This window comes from Gobio gobio (assembly GCF_949357685.1).
Source record: "Gobio gobio genome assembly, chromosome: 23".
Taxonomy (NCBI): domain Eukaryota; kingdom Metazoa; phylum Chordata; class Actinopteri; order Cypriniformes; family Gobionidae; genus Gobio; species Gobio gobio.
Genome location: NC_137119.1, coordinates 5,877,743 through 5,896,756, shown reverse-complemented (window position 1 = coordinate 5,896,756; position 19,014 = coordinate 5,877,743). Strand labels below are relative to the sequence as shown.

The window sequence follows — 19,014 nt, the reverse complement described above, 5'->3', positions numbered from 1 at the left end:
TACTAAGAATTGTATTTCTGAGATAAATAAATTCTTGATATCAGCAATTTAATTCGAATGGCAGCCTATGGTGACATTTACAGATTACAGATATCAAAAATTATATCATCATTGATATCAAGAATTCATATTATAGGAATGAATAAAAGTGAAAATGGCTTGCCATAGCTGGTATCAGATGGTAATACCATTGTAGTTGGTGATTATAATATCCATATACAGTACCATCGCATTTACTTGGTATTTCAAGGAAAAAACACAGTTTTATATTTTATTAAGCATATTGATAAACAAATCAGGTTCCATTTAAAACTGTATTCAGGACAAAAAAGTCACAGACTATACAAAGTACTGAATGTATTCATACATCTGAAATGGATTATACAGTATAGAGCACTGAATTTGGCTCTTGGATAAAAGAACACGGTCATGCTTTGTATATTAGGTGGCATTAACTACCATGTACTTTACCATGTGATGCAATATACTATGTACTTACTGTACATGTAGGTGCATTGTAATAGCATTTAAAGTACCTGCGTTTAATTAACATGTTAACCCCAAAACCTTTTACTTAGCAATAAATCCAAATGTTATGTTAGTACATAGTAGGCCGTCTAATATAAAGTGTAACCCTTTTATACAAATGCATTCACGTTAGTAAGGCACTGACTGTTACAACCTACTAAGTGTTAGATCCAATTCTAACAAATCCTATACAATTGTGGACAACACAATTGGGATATTCTTCCTGTTTGCAGTATGTCAGATTAACAGAAAAACTCCTTGAAGAGGCTGTTGAGCGGCTCCAGGTACTCTCCTCACAGTTTCGACTTGGCCTGGAAGAAGGTCATGATGGCCTGCATGCATTCATCTGAGAGCCAGCGCTCCACCAGTCTCTCCACCTCTGCGTCGTTCACGGCGTGAAGCTTCTCTTTCTCCATCCCGCGGATCAGCTGCTTGGACAGAGCCAGAGACTGAAGGGATATAAGATATGTGAATACAGTGTTTTAGAATAGACGTAAAAAGTATTGCCTTTTTGATTCAATTATGTTTTCCTTAAGCCCTGAAGGTATTTTTTGAGTTTTATTGTGAGTGACATATACAACTTTAAAGACTCATAACTCCAAAACTATAGTAAGGAGAGTCAAATGGTAGGTATCATTTTTTAGCAAACATTTTATATTTTTGGAAAATATAAATTTTATTATATTTGGACAATATATTGCTGAGAAACTGCTGATAAAAGGCATTTTTTTAAATATATTTTTTAATAATTTTACAAATATTTCTTATGTAACATTCAATAACTCAGGAAGGAAATAGGGCAGCAGAAAAATTCTTTGCATAAAGTAATCAAAAGTTACAGCATTTAGAACAAAGGTAGCCTTTTTGTTCATTCCTTGACATTTACAAAACTGTTGTTTTCTGAGAGAAATACACAAATTTAAAGACTCATAACTCAAATTATAGCAAGGAGAGTCAAAAAGTATGTATTATTTGTTAAAACACTTTTAATATTTTTAGAAAATATAAATTATTATTACATTTGGACAATCTAATGCTGAGAAACTGCTGATAAAACATTATATTATTACAATATTATGTATATTATATTATATATATTATATAATAACACATAATGGGTATCATTTTAAAGCTTAGAATCTCAGCTTTTCAACGAATCTATCATTTTTTCTATGCTCTTGACGAGCGCTGAGTTATTCATCTAAACCGGAGTGTACCGCCCCCGGGCGCCCTCTAGCTGCTATATAACGTAAATGGCCATGTTCTGCTAAACTGCACTGATCAACACATCATCTGTGAGGAATATCTCGTAATCGACGCAATGGATTATGGTGTCCTTGGTCTCTTTTTAATCGTGGGAATCTCCTGCAAAGAAGGTTGTGCCATGTTTAACGATCGGAGAAAGTTTCATGAAGCTACAAGCGTAAACGCGACTTTAAAGCTACTGTTTATTAGCGTATGTGCTCCTGTCAGGCTATAATGTGTAATAATTCAATGAGTGATATTTTCTGATTCGAGTGACGGATTGTGGTGTTCTTGGTCTTTTTTTTTTAATTTTTAATTTTGAGAATCTGCTGTAAATAATGATGTGCCATTTTCAACGATCAGAGAACGTTTCACGAAGTTACAATGATAAACGCGATGTTAGTGCAACAATAGCTTATTTAAGAGTATGTGCGCCTGTTAGGTTTTAATGTGTAATAATTCCATGAGTCATATTTTCTGATCCGAGTGACGGATTATGATGTCCTTGGTCTCTTTTTAATCGTTGGAATCTTCTGTAAATAATGTTGTGCCATGTTTAACGATCGGAGAAAGTTTCATGAAGTTGCAAGCATAAACGTGACTTTTGTGCAAAAATAGCACGTGCTCCTGTCAGGTTTCATGTACATAATTCAATAAATCATAACTTCTGATCTGAGTGGCCGATTATGGTGTCCTTGGTCTTTTTTTAATCGTGGGAATCTGCTGTAAATAAAGGTGTGTCATTTTTAACGATCGGAGCTTGGTTCATGAAGTTACAAGCATAAACGCGACTTTAGCACAACGTTAGCATATTTAGCATTTTTAACGATCGGAGCTTGTTTCATGAAGTCACCAGCAAAAAAAAACTCGCTAAAAGTTTAGTCAAAGCCCAAAACAATTAGGCTTGTTGTATTCTGCTCCACGAGACCTTTCAAATGACATATGACACATGACTATCTGAGCTGTATGATGTGATTGACACATGGCAGAACATAATAACCCCCCCCCCCCCCTCCATAAATTATGATTTTTTTTCCCTCCATTTTATCAGCAAATAACTCATCACTACTTTGGAGATAATCATAATGGCTACATTCATTGTAAAGTTTAGACTCTAAGCTTTCAAATGACACCTATTTTGTGTTGATCAATGCAGTAGTTTAGAAAAATATGACAATTAATTTTTGTCACAGCTAGGTGGCGCCCTCGGGTGGTCCACTCCGTTTTAGATTAATAACTCAGCACTCGTTTTGAGTATCCCAACATGGATAGATGCATTGAAAAGCTGAGATTCTAAGCTTTAATGATACCTATTTTATGTTATTACATTCAGTGGTTGCTTAGTAACCACTGAATGTAATAACATAAAATAGGTATCATTAAAGCTCATACATTTATAAGATTTTAAAACAAAATAAACTACATTTATGATTTATTTTCACACAAAATCTGTTGCTCCATAAATGTTCAATACAAACAAACATTATATATTTTTTTCTGCAATCATACACTATGGGAGTAGTGCACATTTTTCTTTTTGTTGTACCGTACTAGTGTTAACCCCTTAAACCCGAAGTGTCCCAGCCCCGGGACACCCCCCGCGAAAAAAATTCTTTAGCACAAACTTCTGTTTGTATTGAACATTTATGGAGCAACAGATTTTGTGTGAAAATAAATCATAAATGTAGTTTATTTTGTTTAAAAATCTTATAAATGTATGAGGTGGCGAGACACAGACACATGGGGAAAAAGACACATTATAATACAAAATATGCTTTAATAATGTCCAAATTGTCTAATACTTGTTCAAAATAATCCCTTTAGCAATGCTATTTTGATAAATAAAAGAATTCATGTTTGTTCAATAAATATACTGCCATTAAAATATGTTTTTTTAAAAAGTAAGTGTTGTATGAGATCCCATAATGATTTTATAAAGCTTTACAGTAGGAACAAATAATGTATTTTATTTGATATGATTAATATCGTATTATAATAATCTGGTATATGATATTTCCCATCTGAATCTAACCATGTGATGTCAACAAATGGAAAAGTCAGCCGCCATTTATCATGTTAATATTGGTGCCTTTCACCTTAACAGCAGGGGGCGATATTTTACCCCAAATACCATACTATACAACTTTTGTCTCAAAATATATTCAATCATTTGAATGATTCTCAATTGCTAAAAAAATTTATTTAAAAAAAAAATATGCAGAACTTTAAGGCTTTAAATTAGTAAACCAGGGCTCTTTAACTAAAATTGCTTGAGGTCCAGTAAATAAACCCTCGTCACCGGCCGAGATCCGGACAATTATATACCTAAAAACAATAATTTATGTTAATTGCCAGAATAAAGAAATTAGTGTAGAAAGCATTTGTTCTTAATTGAACAAAATATAATGTGTTCTCATATGGACAAAACACGTCTGTTCATATTGTTAAAGCAAGCATAGGTAGGCTAACCCTTCACAAAATTGATCTCTTTTTGTTGTCGTTCTGTTATGTCCTTTAAGTTGCTTTGGTACAAAATATCTAAATTCAACCAGTAACCACATCTGACAAAAATATGATGAACTAAAAATGCCTTCATCTCTAAATCTGCACTGAAAATACATTCATTTCAACATTACTAGCAACTAAAGTGCTTTTTCCCTGCTGAACTGAGATAAATAATAACAGGCAATGAACGCAACCCCCCCCTGAATCAGAAAATCAGAAATCTCATAACACATTTTATGTTTATTCACATGTATAGTCTCTACTTAACTAAATGTATCTAATATTGAACACTGCTCTCTTCTGTGCTTCAAATTGCACTGGTAAAATATCATCAGCAATATCATTCAGAAACACAAACAGGCAAAAATAAAGTGCCAAAATTTAAAGTGAAAAATTTTAAAGTGCAAGAAACATTTTATTTAATGTTTCCACTTTTGACAACCGCAACAGAATCAGAGCAAATGAGACACACAGGCCTTGTACAGGATGCAGGAAGAATAAATGCAATTTTCTTTTCCACCCATTCATCACTGAAAACTCGGTTTTCAGCGTCAACTTTCCTAATTTTCGAAAATGCCATTGTTTTTGCGCACCGCTTTCTGCTCTGATGGTGCGTTAACAACGGACGCGAATGAAGCATTTCGCGCGAGTGATTTAAGTCAATGCAAAGACGCGAATAGACATTCTGCATTCATTAGACTCATTACGTCAAAAGGCTTCGCGGTCCGGATTCGGATCGGAGTCCGCAAGTTGGCGACCCCTGATGTAAACGAATGAGTTATAAAAAAAATTCCGGGGGATAAAAAAAGGCATTTGGGGGGTAAAATTCGTGTTATTTTGGCAGGGCTGCCTGCTAAAATTTGCATTCCTGGGTCTGTATATCTCATAATTGGGGTCGCTTCAACCCGCGGACTTGGCAACACAGTGCAGTTGAGTTCTGTTGAAACGTTATGCGTCGCTCTGTTGCTCTGATTGGTTGTAGGTCTATCCAATTGAGATCTTTCCTGGTTTGGTTGAAACACGCCCCCATAATCACAGCCCAACGGAGCAGATCAGACTCAAATTCTGACTAGAATTGAGTGTGACGACGTCAGGCTACGCTTGTGTAGGATGTAGGCGTAGCGTAAGCTCAGGTACGGTAACCTCGCGGTTGGGTGACAAACTCAAGCTCCTCCCACATTTCTCTTTATAAAATCTCGTTTTAGACTACTAATTTGTGACCAGTGTTTTGTTTTGCGCTATGCTCTGTCAATACATCATGCGTCGGGTCAGAGGTCACTCTTCCGCCAGAACTCGGATGGATATTTTTCTTACAAAAATGCATGGCTTCACTTCGGACGGCCTTTATTAACCCCCTGGAGGTGTGTGGAGTATGTTTATGACGGATGGATGAGCTTTTTTTGGACTTCAAAATCTAAGGTATCATTCACTCCAATTATAAAGCTTGGAACCAGGATATTTTTTAACATAACTCTGATTGTGTTTGGCTGAAAGAAGAAAGTCATATACACCTAGGATGACTTGAGGGTAAGTAATTGATGGAATCATTTTTATTGTGGGGTGAACTAACCCTTTAAGAAAAGTGCTAAGCTGAATTTTTGTGCCATCTAGTGGTTTAAAAGAGAATTAAGTCAAATGTGCCTTTAGCCCCGTTGTACCCTACATCACATATCAAGCAGTCTGAGCACTTACGTTCCTGGGCAGTTTGGCATAGTCCTTCAGTCTGGTCCACACTTCGCTCTGGAAGGAGCTTTCAGGAAAGACCTCCGTCACCAGACCCACTTCACAGGCCTGTGTGGCCGTCAGCTTCTTATTAAACAACAGCATCTCACTAGCCTGGAAAGAAAGGACACAAAGAACACTTAGTGATGGAGTCGACTCTGAATAGCCCTAAAGTCGGGGTCTCTGTGTCGGCTCTGTTGCTGTGTACTGGTTCTCTAATCCCCATATAGTGCATGGCAGTTGAGTGCAAGAAGTGAAATGAAGCGAGAAATTCAGACACTAACGTATTACACCACGTCAGAGAGCTGTCGCAGAAACTTTGTCACATACAGTACATTTATCCTACATGTAGCTTACTATAGAAATGCATAAGTCATAGTAACTATAGTTTGTAATTATACATACCTCCGTGCCAGCTTTAGTTTAACTGGTCGTATATTAATGCAATAAATATAGATTTAGTTTTGCATGGTTAACCTTGTGTTCAAAATCATTAAACTAATCATAAATCATAATAAACTCACATAAAGAATAAGCACATCAATAAGTGTACATTATTGTGTGTATGGTATTCTTTTCAGTATCTTTTAAGACAATGATAATGTGCGTTTAGCATCATCCCCCGACCATTATAAGAAGATTAAATCATTAAAGAATACCTATTTTCTCGTTTATTTAATTCTGACATAATATTCAACCACGGCTGTTTTTCGTGACTTGTTCCTCTGTAAAAAGAGGTATCGGCAACAGCTGGGTAACAAATTTGATCGCTACTCATCGAGTCATCGCTATATCGGACTAACTTGGACAGTCACGGTAAAAGTGTGTTGTTTTAATAAGAGGATTTTAAGGCTTCATGTCAGGGAAAAAAATTATTAATTAAGTGTGTAAGGACTAGGGGTGTAACGATACACTCGTGTCACGATTCGATATGTATCGCGATATTTTTTTATTAAAATAATATTATTATTGTATTATTATCAGGACCCACAAATATTTCCCCATTGCATCATTATACATTATATTAAGTCGTTTAATGTAGTAATGTCACAGAAACTCTGTAAACTCATTTTTTTCCCCTCACGCATTCAATGCAGGCAACATTATCTCCCTGTGCTCACTATGTCCCATCTCTCCCACTATTCATGCACTATACATATAAGAATAAACCATCTAAAATGCTTTGAATAATCATACTACTAGAGACAGAGCGACACGTCATATTCTGCAAAGCACGCCCAACCATTGACTTTGTATTGCATGAGGCTGCCTCCTTGTCATTTCTGACTTATAACAAAAAACAGAACAATGTCTAAAACTGTGACAGGGTGTACAGCAAACAAGCTAAAAAACACAGAACTAAAAACCAAGAAGTTTTTATAAGCTGTTGACCCAAAAAACGAGCGTTTAAGGACATACAAGTGGATACAAACAATTGACCTATCGGTAAGCCCCTCCCCTCATACGCAGATGAGCCAATAGCAGTTGAGTATCAGTTGCGCAGGGACCGGAACTCGGACATCTTTAGGTTTCAGCGCCATAGAGAAACATTGGAAAATCTGAAGCTCTCATCGGTTTGATGGTGTTTATGCTATAAAAATGTTAAAATGTCGTGCCTGAGGTAGGGCTGCTCGATTATGGAAAAAATCATAATCACGATTATTTTGGTCAATATTGAAATCACGATTATGTAACACGATTATTTCACATGACTTTGGGAATGTGTTGTATTTATTAAAAATACACCTTTCAACAATTCAATTGAAATTGTAACATTTGTTGTACTTTTTGAACTATTAAAATAAATAATATAACATATATTCGAATCAAAGTATAAAAGTATTCACGTAAAAATGATAACCACAAATAAATAAGATCAACAATATGGTTCGGCTATGCTTTTCATGTACGTCTAACATTAGTTTTCAGGTACAGAAATGTATCAAATGTAAAATAACATTGCATATTTGAGTGCATAAATTAAAGATTAATCCTATTAAACTTACAAAAGCTATTCAATCAAGAGCGGTGAGTGATGTCCTTGTCTTTTGTTATTTGACATTAAACAGACAGCAGTAAAGGCTACTGCCCCTTTAAGACCTCGCGTCTTCTTTATCGACTGTTTTAAGTTCACTTAAGGCATATACAGACTATGTCTGCTAAGATACTCATCAAGATGGACATGTTGACATACGTTTTGTGTGAGTTTGTCCGTTTAAGAGCAAGACTTGAAAGAGAACTCAATATTTGCGCGCTGAGAGACGTGTGCGCGCTCTCGGATGAACGCACAGAGACACATTTTCTCACAGCGCGCGCGGCTTCTCATTCTAAACCTAAACCCTAAAGCACTAAACCCGGGTGATGACGGTGAAAACGACTGGTCATATTCGAAAATATGGCAGCACTCGCAATCTCGCATGCATTGAACAAAGTTTACAAAGAGAGAATTATTTGAAAAATATGAAGGGAAAAAAGGACGTTTACACGGCTCCCCTGCTCTCGTCAGTTTTTGTTTCTTTATTAGATTGTCATAGATTGTTTAATTTTCAAGTGGTTAAACAAATTCGTGGTGTTCCCTTGCGTTGCAGCCACTACCATGTAGCAAATCTTAGCATGTTTCTGCTCGTCGTCTGATTCCTCGAAGCCAAACTGTTCCCAGACAACGGAGTTGGTTTTGCCTTTTTTGCTCACCAAACGCTGCTGTAACTGCCCTCCTTCTGCCATCTTTACTCGCGCCGAGTTTTTCAATTCCAGCGGATGATATGCACACGAGACTCACGACCTGAGAGAGATTTGTGGGTTCGGGAGGGCCGGATGTGCGCGTGCGCGTTTCATTCAGAACGCAAGACAAAATAATTGTTTTTTCTCGATTGTACTATTTTGGTGATCGTTGGGAGGCAAAATCGAAATCGAAATCGAAATTCGATTAATTGCACAGCCCTAGCCTGAGGTACTGTAACACTGATTCCAGGGATCCTGAGAGGATTTTCTGTTTGTCATACTCTCGTTAAGTTACGATTAAAGTCCCTGCTAACATACAAACCTATTAACTAACTGTTCTCACGTTATGGAACACTGTAGGTGAAAAACAAGAAGGTCTACATTTCAGTGCCTCTCCATATTAAACTGGTTATATGTAAATTAATTTCATTTTAGATATGTTTAAGGTCTACATAATCTGTCCTACTAAGGAGGACTCCTATTTTGATGGGTATTATAGTCTACGGGTAGTGAAAGGAAGAGCTCGCACGCAGTTTATCGGAGTTGTTTTGCAGATACAAAGTTTACCAGTTATTAACTGCACCCTCAAAAAGGCACACGGTCTGTGTATATGTTTGTTTACTGTTAGTTGTATGAGTGTTTTTGTGTAATTTGCTGTTTATGTTAATGGTAATGCAATGGAGAGAGATAGTTTGTGAATGAGACGTTAATGCGCACTTCTTATGCTTTGTTTGTTCAGCTCTTACGATGAAGTGAATAACGATGCAATAAACTTGATAAACCATCAGTTAAGTTTGGCCATCATTCGGACGGGATATACGCTACAATCTGTGCAATATATAGCAACTCCGTTTGTTTGTCCGAGTTAGCAACAGTAACTAAGCGGGGCGGGGCTTACCGATAGGTCAATTGAGACAGAGTGCCACGTGTCATATTACACTGAGAACTACGCCCACTAGAGGGGAACGTAATCAGCAAAAGGAAATATCATATATAAAACTGACATTTGGATATTTGACTTAACAGTGACACAATGTTTACTGCACATGTAGACATACTGAGTGTCAGGATCCCCAAATGTACTCATTCTTCCTGCTGATGCTTCACGTCTTATTGCCTGTATCCACTTTTGTCTCCTTAAACGCTCGTTTTTTGGGTTGACAGCTTATAAAAACGTAGTTCTGTGTTTTTTAGCTTGTTTGCTGTACACCCTGTCACATAGCAGCTTTTAGACATTTTTCTGTTTTTTGTTATAAGTCAGAAATGACAAGGCGGCAGCTTCATGCAAGTCAATGGAGAGCATTGGATTGTCCATGGAGTTAAACGAAACAACATGAGGGTGAGCACATGATGACAGAATGTAAATTTTTGGGTAAATTATACCTTATAAATACAGCAAGTTGAGCCTGGGATAAAACAACTCTATATCATGAATCATATCGTTTACATCAACGATACACATCGTCGCATTTTTATATCGATTAACGATATATCGATACACCTCTAGTTAGGACTGCAATCTTCTATTATTCCTGACCAGAGCTACAGACTAAAATTAGAAAGCACTGGCACCTGTGCCACTAAGTTCAAAACATGGAGGCGCCAGCATCTGATTTGGTAGTGTTGGGGGAAAATTTGTCAAAGTTAATTTAATCATAAAATTACTATTGTTTTTCATGAGACTTTATGACTTCCTATTTTTTTCCCCATATATTAGGCAGTAAAAATGGCTGATAAGTCAATAAGTGCTCATCTGATGCCATCTACTGGTTATAGTGGTCATTTCATATCTTTTTAAAAATACAAGTGCTTGTTTGCCACAGTGTTAGTTTTCCTACAAAATTAAAGTTTTACAAATCATCACATTAAAAACCACATTACAATTTTATAATATTTAGAGGTTAGAAGAGCTGGAAAAAGTGTGAAGCACCATTGAAATGTAGTATTAGTTTTTTAATCTTACAGTTTTTTACAAATTATGATTATTATTTTAAATACAATTTATGTAAAAATTAAATGTTAACATTTGATTTAGTAATATTATAGTCATGTTGATATATAAATAACAAAATATTTGCCAAATTTTGCAGCTCTTCAAACAAGCACCGCAAATCCAAAGCTTTTTTTTTTATCTGAAAAATTGCACTTACATTTTTCCCCAAATCATGCAGCCCTATTTACATTAGTGCTGTCAGTTGATTAAAATAATGAATTGCAATTATTACCAAGATATATTTAGTAGTCAGCTGACTTATCTCAAGTTTTGTTTGTGATGATATGCATACCTTCGCTGTGCCCATTATTTTGGGGAAAAGATATGAAGAGCAGCCCTCCGGACTCTGACCCAGCTGACTGAAGGGTGTGTGAAAGGTCGCCTACAAGCAAAACAAATGGAGGAAAGAGCCAAAATACAGACAGATATATAGATACAACTAAACAGACAGACACTGATATACTGTCGGAAAGCAGCTCACCTTCTCTGAGGCATAAACAACATCAAAAAGTCCCAACAGGGTGACTGACACACCCACCGCCGGTCCGTTTATGACTCCAATCAGAGGTTTGGGGAAGTCAATGTACGCCTTCACGTACCTCCTAAAACAACACAGCAGACACATGTCCATCATAACATCCTATCAAGCTAAAAAGGAGTATAAACTGGTTTCAGTTTCGAATAAAGCACAATAGGCTTTACCTCAGTAACTCCCCAGCTTTTTTCGCCATCTCCTCCACTCCTCCTTCTGGGATCTTGGTGAAGTTGTTCAGGTCGTTTCCACTGCAGTAATAATCGCCACTACCTTCAGAGTCATCGAGAGGAGGGTAAGAAAAGATCTGCAAACGCTCAATCACATAATGAAGGTAAAGCAGAGTTCTTCACCTGTCATCACTGTAATGACTGAATCGTCTTTTCCAGCAAGATCCAAAGCTTCAATCAGCTCATTGTACATCTACAGGATGCAAAACAAACATGATCATTGTCAAATATTTTCTAAAAATGTCTAAGCATCAGTGTTGTTATACTGTTAAAGGGTTAGTTCACCCAAAAAGGAAAATTCTGTCATTAATTACTTACTCTCATGTCGTTCGACACCCGTAAGACCTCCGTTCATCTTCAGAACACAAATGAAGATATTTTAGTTGAAATCTGATGGCTCTGAAAGGCCTCCATTGGCACAATGCACGGTTCACTCTCAAGACCCTTAAAAGGCACTAAAGACGTCGTTACAAAGTCCATCTCACTACAGTGGTTCTAAAATAACTTTATGAATCGGCGAGAATAGTTTTTGTGCACAAAAAAACCCTATCATGTCGAATCATGATTCGGATCGCGTGTCAAACCGCCAAACTGCTGAAATTTGGCAATCCAAACTGCTGATTCATAACACTTCGAAGCTTCATGATGCCGTGTTTTGAAATCGTCATCACTATATAAGTCGTTATTTAGGGTTTTTTTGCGCACAAAAACTATTCTCGCCGATTCATAAAGTTATCGTAGAACCACTGTAGTGAGATGGACTTTGTAACGACGTCTTTAGTATCTTTTAAGGGTCTTGAGAGTGTAAAGTGCCATTGTGCCAATGGAGGCCTTTCAGAGCCATCAGATTTCAACTAAAATATCTTCATTTGTGTTCCGTAGATGAACGGAGGTCTTACGGGTGTCGAATGACATGAGGGTAAGTAATTAATGACAGAATTTTCATTTTTGGGTGAACTAACACTTTAACTAAAATTAAAAAACATATTTTGTTAATTAAAATTAAGCTGAAATAAAAGAAATGCAAGTTACAAAAGTGAAAATTAGATATGCTGCCTTGCCAACTAACAGAAATCAAACTTTATGCTGAAGTACTAAAAATAAAATAAATATAAAAAACTAACAAAAATGACAAAAGAACATAACACAATTTCTAAAACTTAAATCAAATGAAAATGTAAAACTAAAAGCTAATTAAAAATATTAATAAATACTCCAATAGTATAAGGATAATATCAAAATAACACTGCTAACCATCAGGGTTATTATAGTTAACTACAAATAAAACCATACAAAATTATTTTTTGTAAAATAAACTGAAATAAAATAAACTTAAATGTATTAATTTCAGCTAGTTGTCAATGCAACATTTCTTATTTTCATTTAGATTAACTTTAAAATAATTAAAAATGAAAACAAAATAAAGTCAATAATAGTATCTCAATAATACCAAAATAACACTGCTAAGCTAATGACGGTAGTAGATAGTAAATATACAATTTTAGTAATGTTAAATTGTCCTTATTACATGACTCTCTGGAATACTTTTGATTGGTCAATCGTGGCGTTCTTCAGTCTATTATTTATGTATAATATGACCGTTGTCCCAGACAACTGATGTATTCGTTTCAAGCCTTCAAAATGTCTTTAGTCAGTGATGGACGTGTGTCACCTCAACAGTGATGGCGTTTTTTTTCAGGGGTCTGTTGAGGCGGATGGTGGTGATGTTGTTCTCTGTGGTGACCAGCAGGGTCTCGAAGGCCTTGGCGCTCCCAGTCTGCTGCGCTGCCACAGCGGGGGCTTCTGCTCCCACCAGAGACGTGATGAGATCCACATACTGCTGCCTGGCCTCCTCCTGACACAGAGAGCACATGACATTCGTCTGTACGCTGTTCACATACACATTCTGCATTTAGAGGTCTGCAGGGCTCAACCTTGTCCTGAGACCTGGATGTGTTAACCAAACTCAAGACGCAATCTGAAATAAACAGGTTTCATTTAAAGTACTAAAATGACTAAAACTGAAATTAGGGCTGCATCTATCGATTATTTTTGTAATCGATTAATCGATTAATCGGATTAAAAAAACTGTGTTTTTAAACAACCAAAACAAATAATGCATAACGAAAATGAAGAGGAAAAGCAATTTAATTTATTAATATGCACAACAGGTTTCATGCTGTAATCTAGCCCTGACATCAAAGTAAATATATTTTATGTAGATTTCTACACCTGCAGCATTTACCATTAGGCTACTAACAAATAATATATCATTTCTGGGGTGAGCCTATGGTAACCTAGCAACCTGTGTGTGTGTGTGTGTGTGTGTGTGTGTGTGTGTGTGTGTGTGTGTGTGTGTGTGTGTGTGTGTGTGTGTGTGTGTGTGTGTGTGCGTGTGTGTGCGTGTGTGCGTGAGGCTTCATTGCAGTTTGGTACGGCGTACATACATTCATTTTCAATAGAACGCTGCATTTGGCTTGCATCACTTGCATAGCGGTGCATTTTAGGTGAAGCATCCGTTCGAAAAATCGCGTCACAACATCGCGTCCCGGTGTATACAGTGAATGCTGAAATTATTGTTGCGTGGCTACATAAAAGTTTAAGCATATGTGATGGATTGCACCGATTGGTCTGACTGGCGCGAGAGAGAGGAGGGTGCATGCGTGTGTGTGTTACTGATATTCTATTATTAAATTTGGAATTTTTCCAACAAATGCTAAAAGTGCATTTCTTTGTGATTTTAAAATACTTGAAGGAAACGGTTCACTTTCAGCAGTTATTGATGTCTGTGGGGCAGATTTATGTTTGTTGTTCATCAGATACAGAATCATTAACACAGTAGTAGACCTACGTACATTTATTTGGATGCATTAATGAGAGAGTGATTGAGAGTGACTCATTCCGTCTCTATTCATTATGAAGCTGTGGTTTGTAATTACTTCAAAAGGTATTCAAATGTATGCCTATAACGGTTGAGTTGAGTTTCTAAGCTACTTTAGTGTCTTTACTTTAGTCACAGGACGGCGTTGACACTGCGTTTCTGCGCTGCTCTCCGCGCGCGATCTTCACGTGAAAAGAGGTCTGCCTTCAGGGCGCGCGCTCGTTGTCAAAGACGCGACACGGCTCGGCTCTCGGTGTCACAGAAAAAAGCTGAGCACTGAACGGATAAGTTTTCCGTATTGTTGTTTTTGAATAGTGCACAATCGCTTCAATGTTCAATCTGGCAAGGCTTTAAAACTTTTTACTTGACAAACTTTATGAGGACGAAAGTGAAAGCGATCTGGCTTCGGGGCTTGCGCGCGCCGTGTGTGTGGCAGCTATAAGAACGGTAATCAACTTACATAAACTGTGTAAAACATGCAGTTACTATAGTGATTCTGGGCATCTAGAATCTGAACTAAATTCAAAATGTATCACGCGCTATGGTGTGCTTCCTGAACATTGAACAGCGGTCCGTGCGAATCAGATCCTGCGCGTATAGTGCGCGTCATAGGAATTTAACGAGGCTTCGAGGCAGAATTTTTGCCTCGAGGAATTTTTGTAATCGAGTTAATCGAGTAACTCGATGAATCGTTTCAGCCCTAACTGAAATAAAAATAAATGAAAGATAATTAGAAACATTAAAAAAGCTAATAAAAATTATCAAAATGAAAGCTATAAATATTTTTAAAAATCTAATAAAAATTACCAGTAAAAGATAAATATAAATATTTTTAAAAAGCTACTAAAATGACAAAAATTAAAGAAAAATAGAAATATTAAAAAAACTTAAAAGTGACCAGAATTAAAGATAAATAATAGATATATTTTTAAAAGGCTACTAAAAATTACCAAAATTAAAGATAAATATTTTTTTAAAAGCTACTGAAAATTACCAAAATTAAAGATTAAATAGAATTTTTTTTAAAGCTCCTAAAAAAAGTCGCCAAAATTAAAGATAAATAGAATGGTTTTAAAAAAAAGTTACTAAAATTACCAAAATCAAAGATAAAGATGAATAGAAGTATTTAAAAAAGTGACCAAAATTAAAGATAAATAGAAGTATTAAAAAAAAACTAAAAACGACCTAAATTAAAGATAAATATTTTTTAAAAGTTACTAAAATGACCAAAATCAAAGATAAATAGACGTTTTTTTTTACTTAAAAAATTACCAAAATTACAGAATAGAAATATATTTTTAAAAAGCTAATAAAAAAAGAGCATAGCACATCAAAAAAATACTAAAACTTCAACTAAAATGAAAACTGAAAATATAAAAGCAAAAGCTAATTAAAAATAAGAACAAATATAACAAATAATATCAATTGTCCTTTAATTTACATGTTCTTTATGTGTGTGTGTGTGAGTTACATTAAAATGAATGCTAAATATTTTATAGTTTTAGATAGTTTTATTACTATTTTTTTTATTATTATTGTTAAAATTAATTGTTTTTGTCATTAATTACAAATTTGAACAGAAACCTGAAACATGAAAAGCTAATCCAGAATTGCTTCCTCTCACCTGTGACACGGACCCCAGTCTTTTCCATGCGTCCCATTTCGCTTTGTTCACAAAGTCCAGCATGCTGGGTTTGGGGCTGTTGCAGGGTCCTTGTGTGGCCTGAGCATTTACAAAACAGAAATGAGGAAAAACTAGATGATGTCAACAAAAACTTGTAATAATTGCAGGAAATGTATGGCCACAGAAATCAGTCGTAGCCATAAAGATTATAGCCAGATAAAGTGGATCGGTAAGATCTGTTAATGTTTTTGATCTCTTCTGCTCACCAAGGTTTCATTTATTTGATCAAAAATACAGTAAAACAGTTATATTGTGAAATAATATTACAATTTAAAATAACTGTTTTCTATGTGAATATTTGTTAAATATGTAATTTATCAAAGCTGAATTTTCAGCATCATTACTCCAGTCTTCAGTGTCACATGATCATTCAGAAATCACTCTAATATGATGATTTGCTGCTTAATTAGTATTACGGAGTGTCTATTTACACTAACTCTGCCACTGATGTCTGTTAATATTGTTAATTGTAGCAATAGTGTAGGAGTAAGGTGCTCACGTGCAGAAAATGTACGTAAATCGACCTGAGGGTCGAATCCACATTTTGCCGAACTCACTCTTCTCCCTTTTCATTTCAGGTCGGAAAGGCATTTATTTTCAATAAAAATAAAGAAGATATTCAAAAAGTGGTATTAAAGTGCCTAACGGTTGTTTAATGAAGTGTTTATCGGGTAGGGTTAGGGGTCGGTGTAGGGCGGACTTTATTGTCCCAATAAGGCGGCATACATTTAATAATTTTAATAAATATAATAATTTACAATGTTATTATTGCTTATTACACGTCTCTCAGGAATACTTGATTCTGATTGGTCAACCGCGCATTCCAGCGGTATGTTATTCCCAGATAACAACCACCAAAGTGAATAACACACCGCTCATCCGGGTACTACGAGTTATCTTGACCGGTACTACTAATGTGCTTAACGTGTCACTCCGCTGTCGTTGACTGTCTGCCGCCATCTTGTGACTGAAAAGCACTTAACCACCACGGGTTACAAAGGAAGACTTCAAGGGTTTCACGGCCGGAACTTTACTTTATAAAGTTTTAAATATGGATATTTTTCTTACACAAATGCATCTCTTCGCTTCAGAAGGCCTTCATTAACCCTCCAGAGCTGCATGGAGCACGTTATTTGATGGACAACTGCATTTTTATGGACTTCAAAAACAGCAACTATTACTGCTATTATTAAGCTTGGATTAGCCAGGACTTTTTTAATATAACTCCGATTTTATTCGACTGAAAGAAGAAAGTTATATACACCTAGGATGACTTGAGGGTGAGTAAATCATGGGCTAATTTTCATTTTTGGGTGAATTAACCCTTTCAGCATTAATTTCAACATATATGCTGAAAATAAATATTCAGCAATAGATAAAGGCTTAAAGCAGTTTGGAACTGTTTTTCTTCGCGGAAGCTTTGCGTAAGAACTAATAAAATATTTAAACTCAAAACAATATTTTGTGTCTAATTTCCTTGAGACAAGTAGCCGTGTAATAAGCGGGATAATGTACATCCAGCCGGTTGTTATCGCAGAATAAACCCCTTCAGAGTGACCAGGACCTCGACGCGAAGCGGATTATCCCTTACATACCGTTTAATATACATCAACACTGAGGTACAAGTATCTATTTATAAGTATAAATAGCATCTAATTACTATTTACATGTATTGCAAAGAAAATACTGCTATTTTTACATAGTGTAAAATAGAATTTTTTCCTGATTGGAAACCATGTACACTTTTTTCCAGGATCAATATAAATCTCATAAGAACAGCATTTATTTGGAATATAAATCTTTTGTAACATTATAAACGTCACGTTTGATCAATTTAAATGCATCTTTGCTGAATAAAATCATTTGTTTCTTTAAGAAAATGTAAACAATCTTACGGACACCAAACTTTTCAACAGTAGTTTATGGAGAAAGCTGATGCATAAACCTGTATTATTTTTCAGCTGTGTTGCCTTTTCTGTCAGTACTGAAGCTGTTATTGATCAGTTCCTCACCTGTTTAAAGAGTGCATAGATCTTGAGTTTGACTTCATTCCCTGGATCCTTTTTCAAAGTGCCCAGTTTTTCTTTGGCCGTGTTGAAATCTTCTACTGATGCTCCCATAACTGAAGCGGTGCTGTGCAACTGAACACACGGTATGAATGCAGCTCTACTCACTCTGGACATACAATATAAGCAAGAATTCAGGGCCCAATTTGTGCTGTTTATGAGAGCTTATGAATGAGCGCGCGTCCTGAGTGTGTGTGTGCGCGCTCCTGTGTGTAAAGTGTGTGAGAGGTGAAGATCTGACACCATGGTGTAGGGTAGAGGTCAGTGCGAACACAAGGTAAGCATACAGTACAGGAGTATTTCTATAGCATAACACAACATGATGTACATATGTAGATGTGTTATGTCCATATCAATAAGATACGTAAGTTACATATAAGCGTCTGGTGTCTAAAACGGCTCAAAATAAACGCTCAGGTTCACACATCATGTCTGTAATAAAGCTCTTACCGGATGAGTGGGTCGAATCTCCACGGCGAGATGAGTTTGATCAGAGCAGCCATTACACTGATGAGCACTGATCAAAGTTTATGTACACAAAAGCCAGCCGATGCTCGGCGCTGCTGTCAATCATCTGTCAGTTCACCTGATCCCGCCCACTACAGCACATATCAGCCAATCAGACGCCACCTCTTTCTCCCTCGCTAAGTTGAATGCGGAAATCGATGTGTTCTGAAACCGTTACTGCCGCCTCCTGGGTGGAGGATTTGCCAAATATCTTGAGTTTTAGCTTGCAGGAAAGAATTCACGAATTTTATTCTAATTTAAGAGGGTTATAAACTAGGCGTTGGAAACAAAAAAATACAAAAAGCACTGTTAGAGAAAACAAGCATTTGTGTAATTTGACGTTTTTTTTTTTTTTTGCACAAATCCATGCCGTTTTAGCGCGCTGTCTTTCAAACAACAC

At 36.2% G+C, this 19,014-nt stretch overlaps 1 protein-coding gene across 1 annotated transcript; it reads right to left on the bottom strand.

Moving 5' to 3' along the window:
- Positions 1-257: 257 nt before the first annotated feature.
- eci2 (enoyl-CoA delta isomerase 2) lies at positions 258-18,681 on the bottom strand (the record flags this gene model as incomplete). Its single annotated transcript, XM_079805987.1, is given in 11 exon segments — positions 258-977; positions 5,971-6,114; positions 11,007-11,096; positions 11,196-11,316; positions 11,417-11,519; positions 11,600-11,669; positions 13,149-13,331; positions 15,982-16,080; positions 18,054-18,216; positions 18,558-18,619; positions 18,622-18,681. Coding segments are annotated over 11 exon segments (1,251 nt in total). The 3' UTR covers positions 258-821.
- Positions 18,682-19,014: the final 333 nt, after the last annotated feature.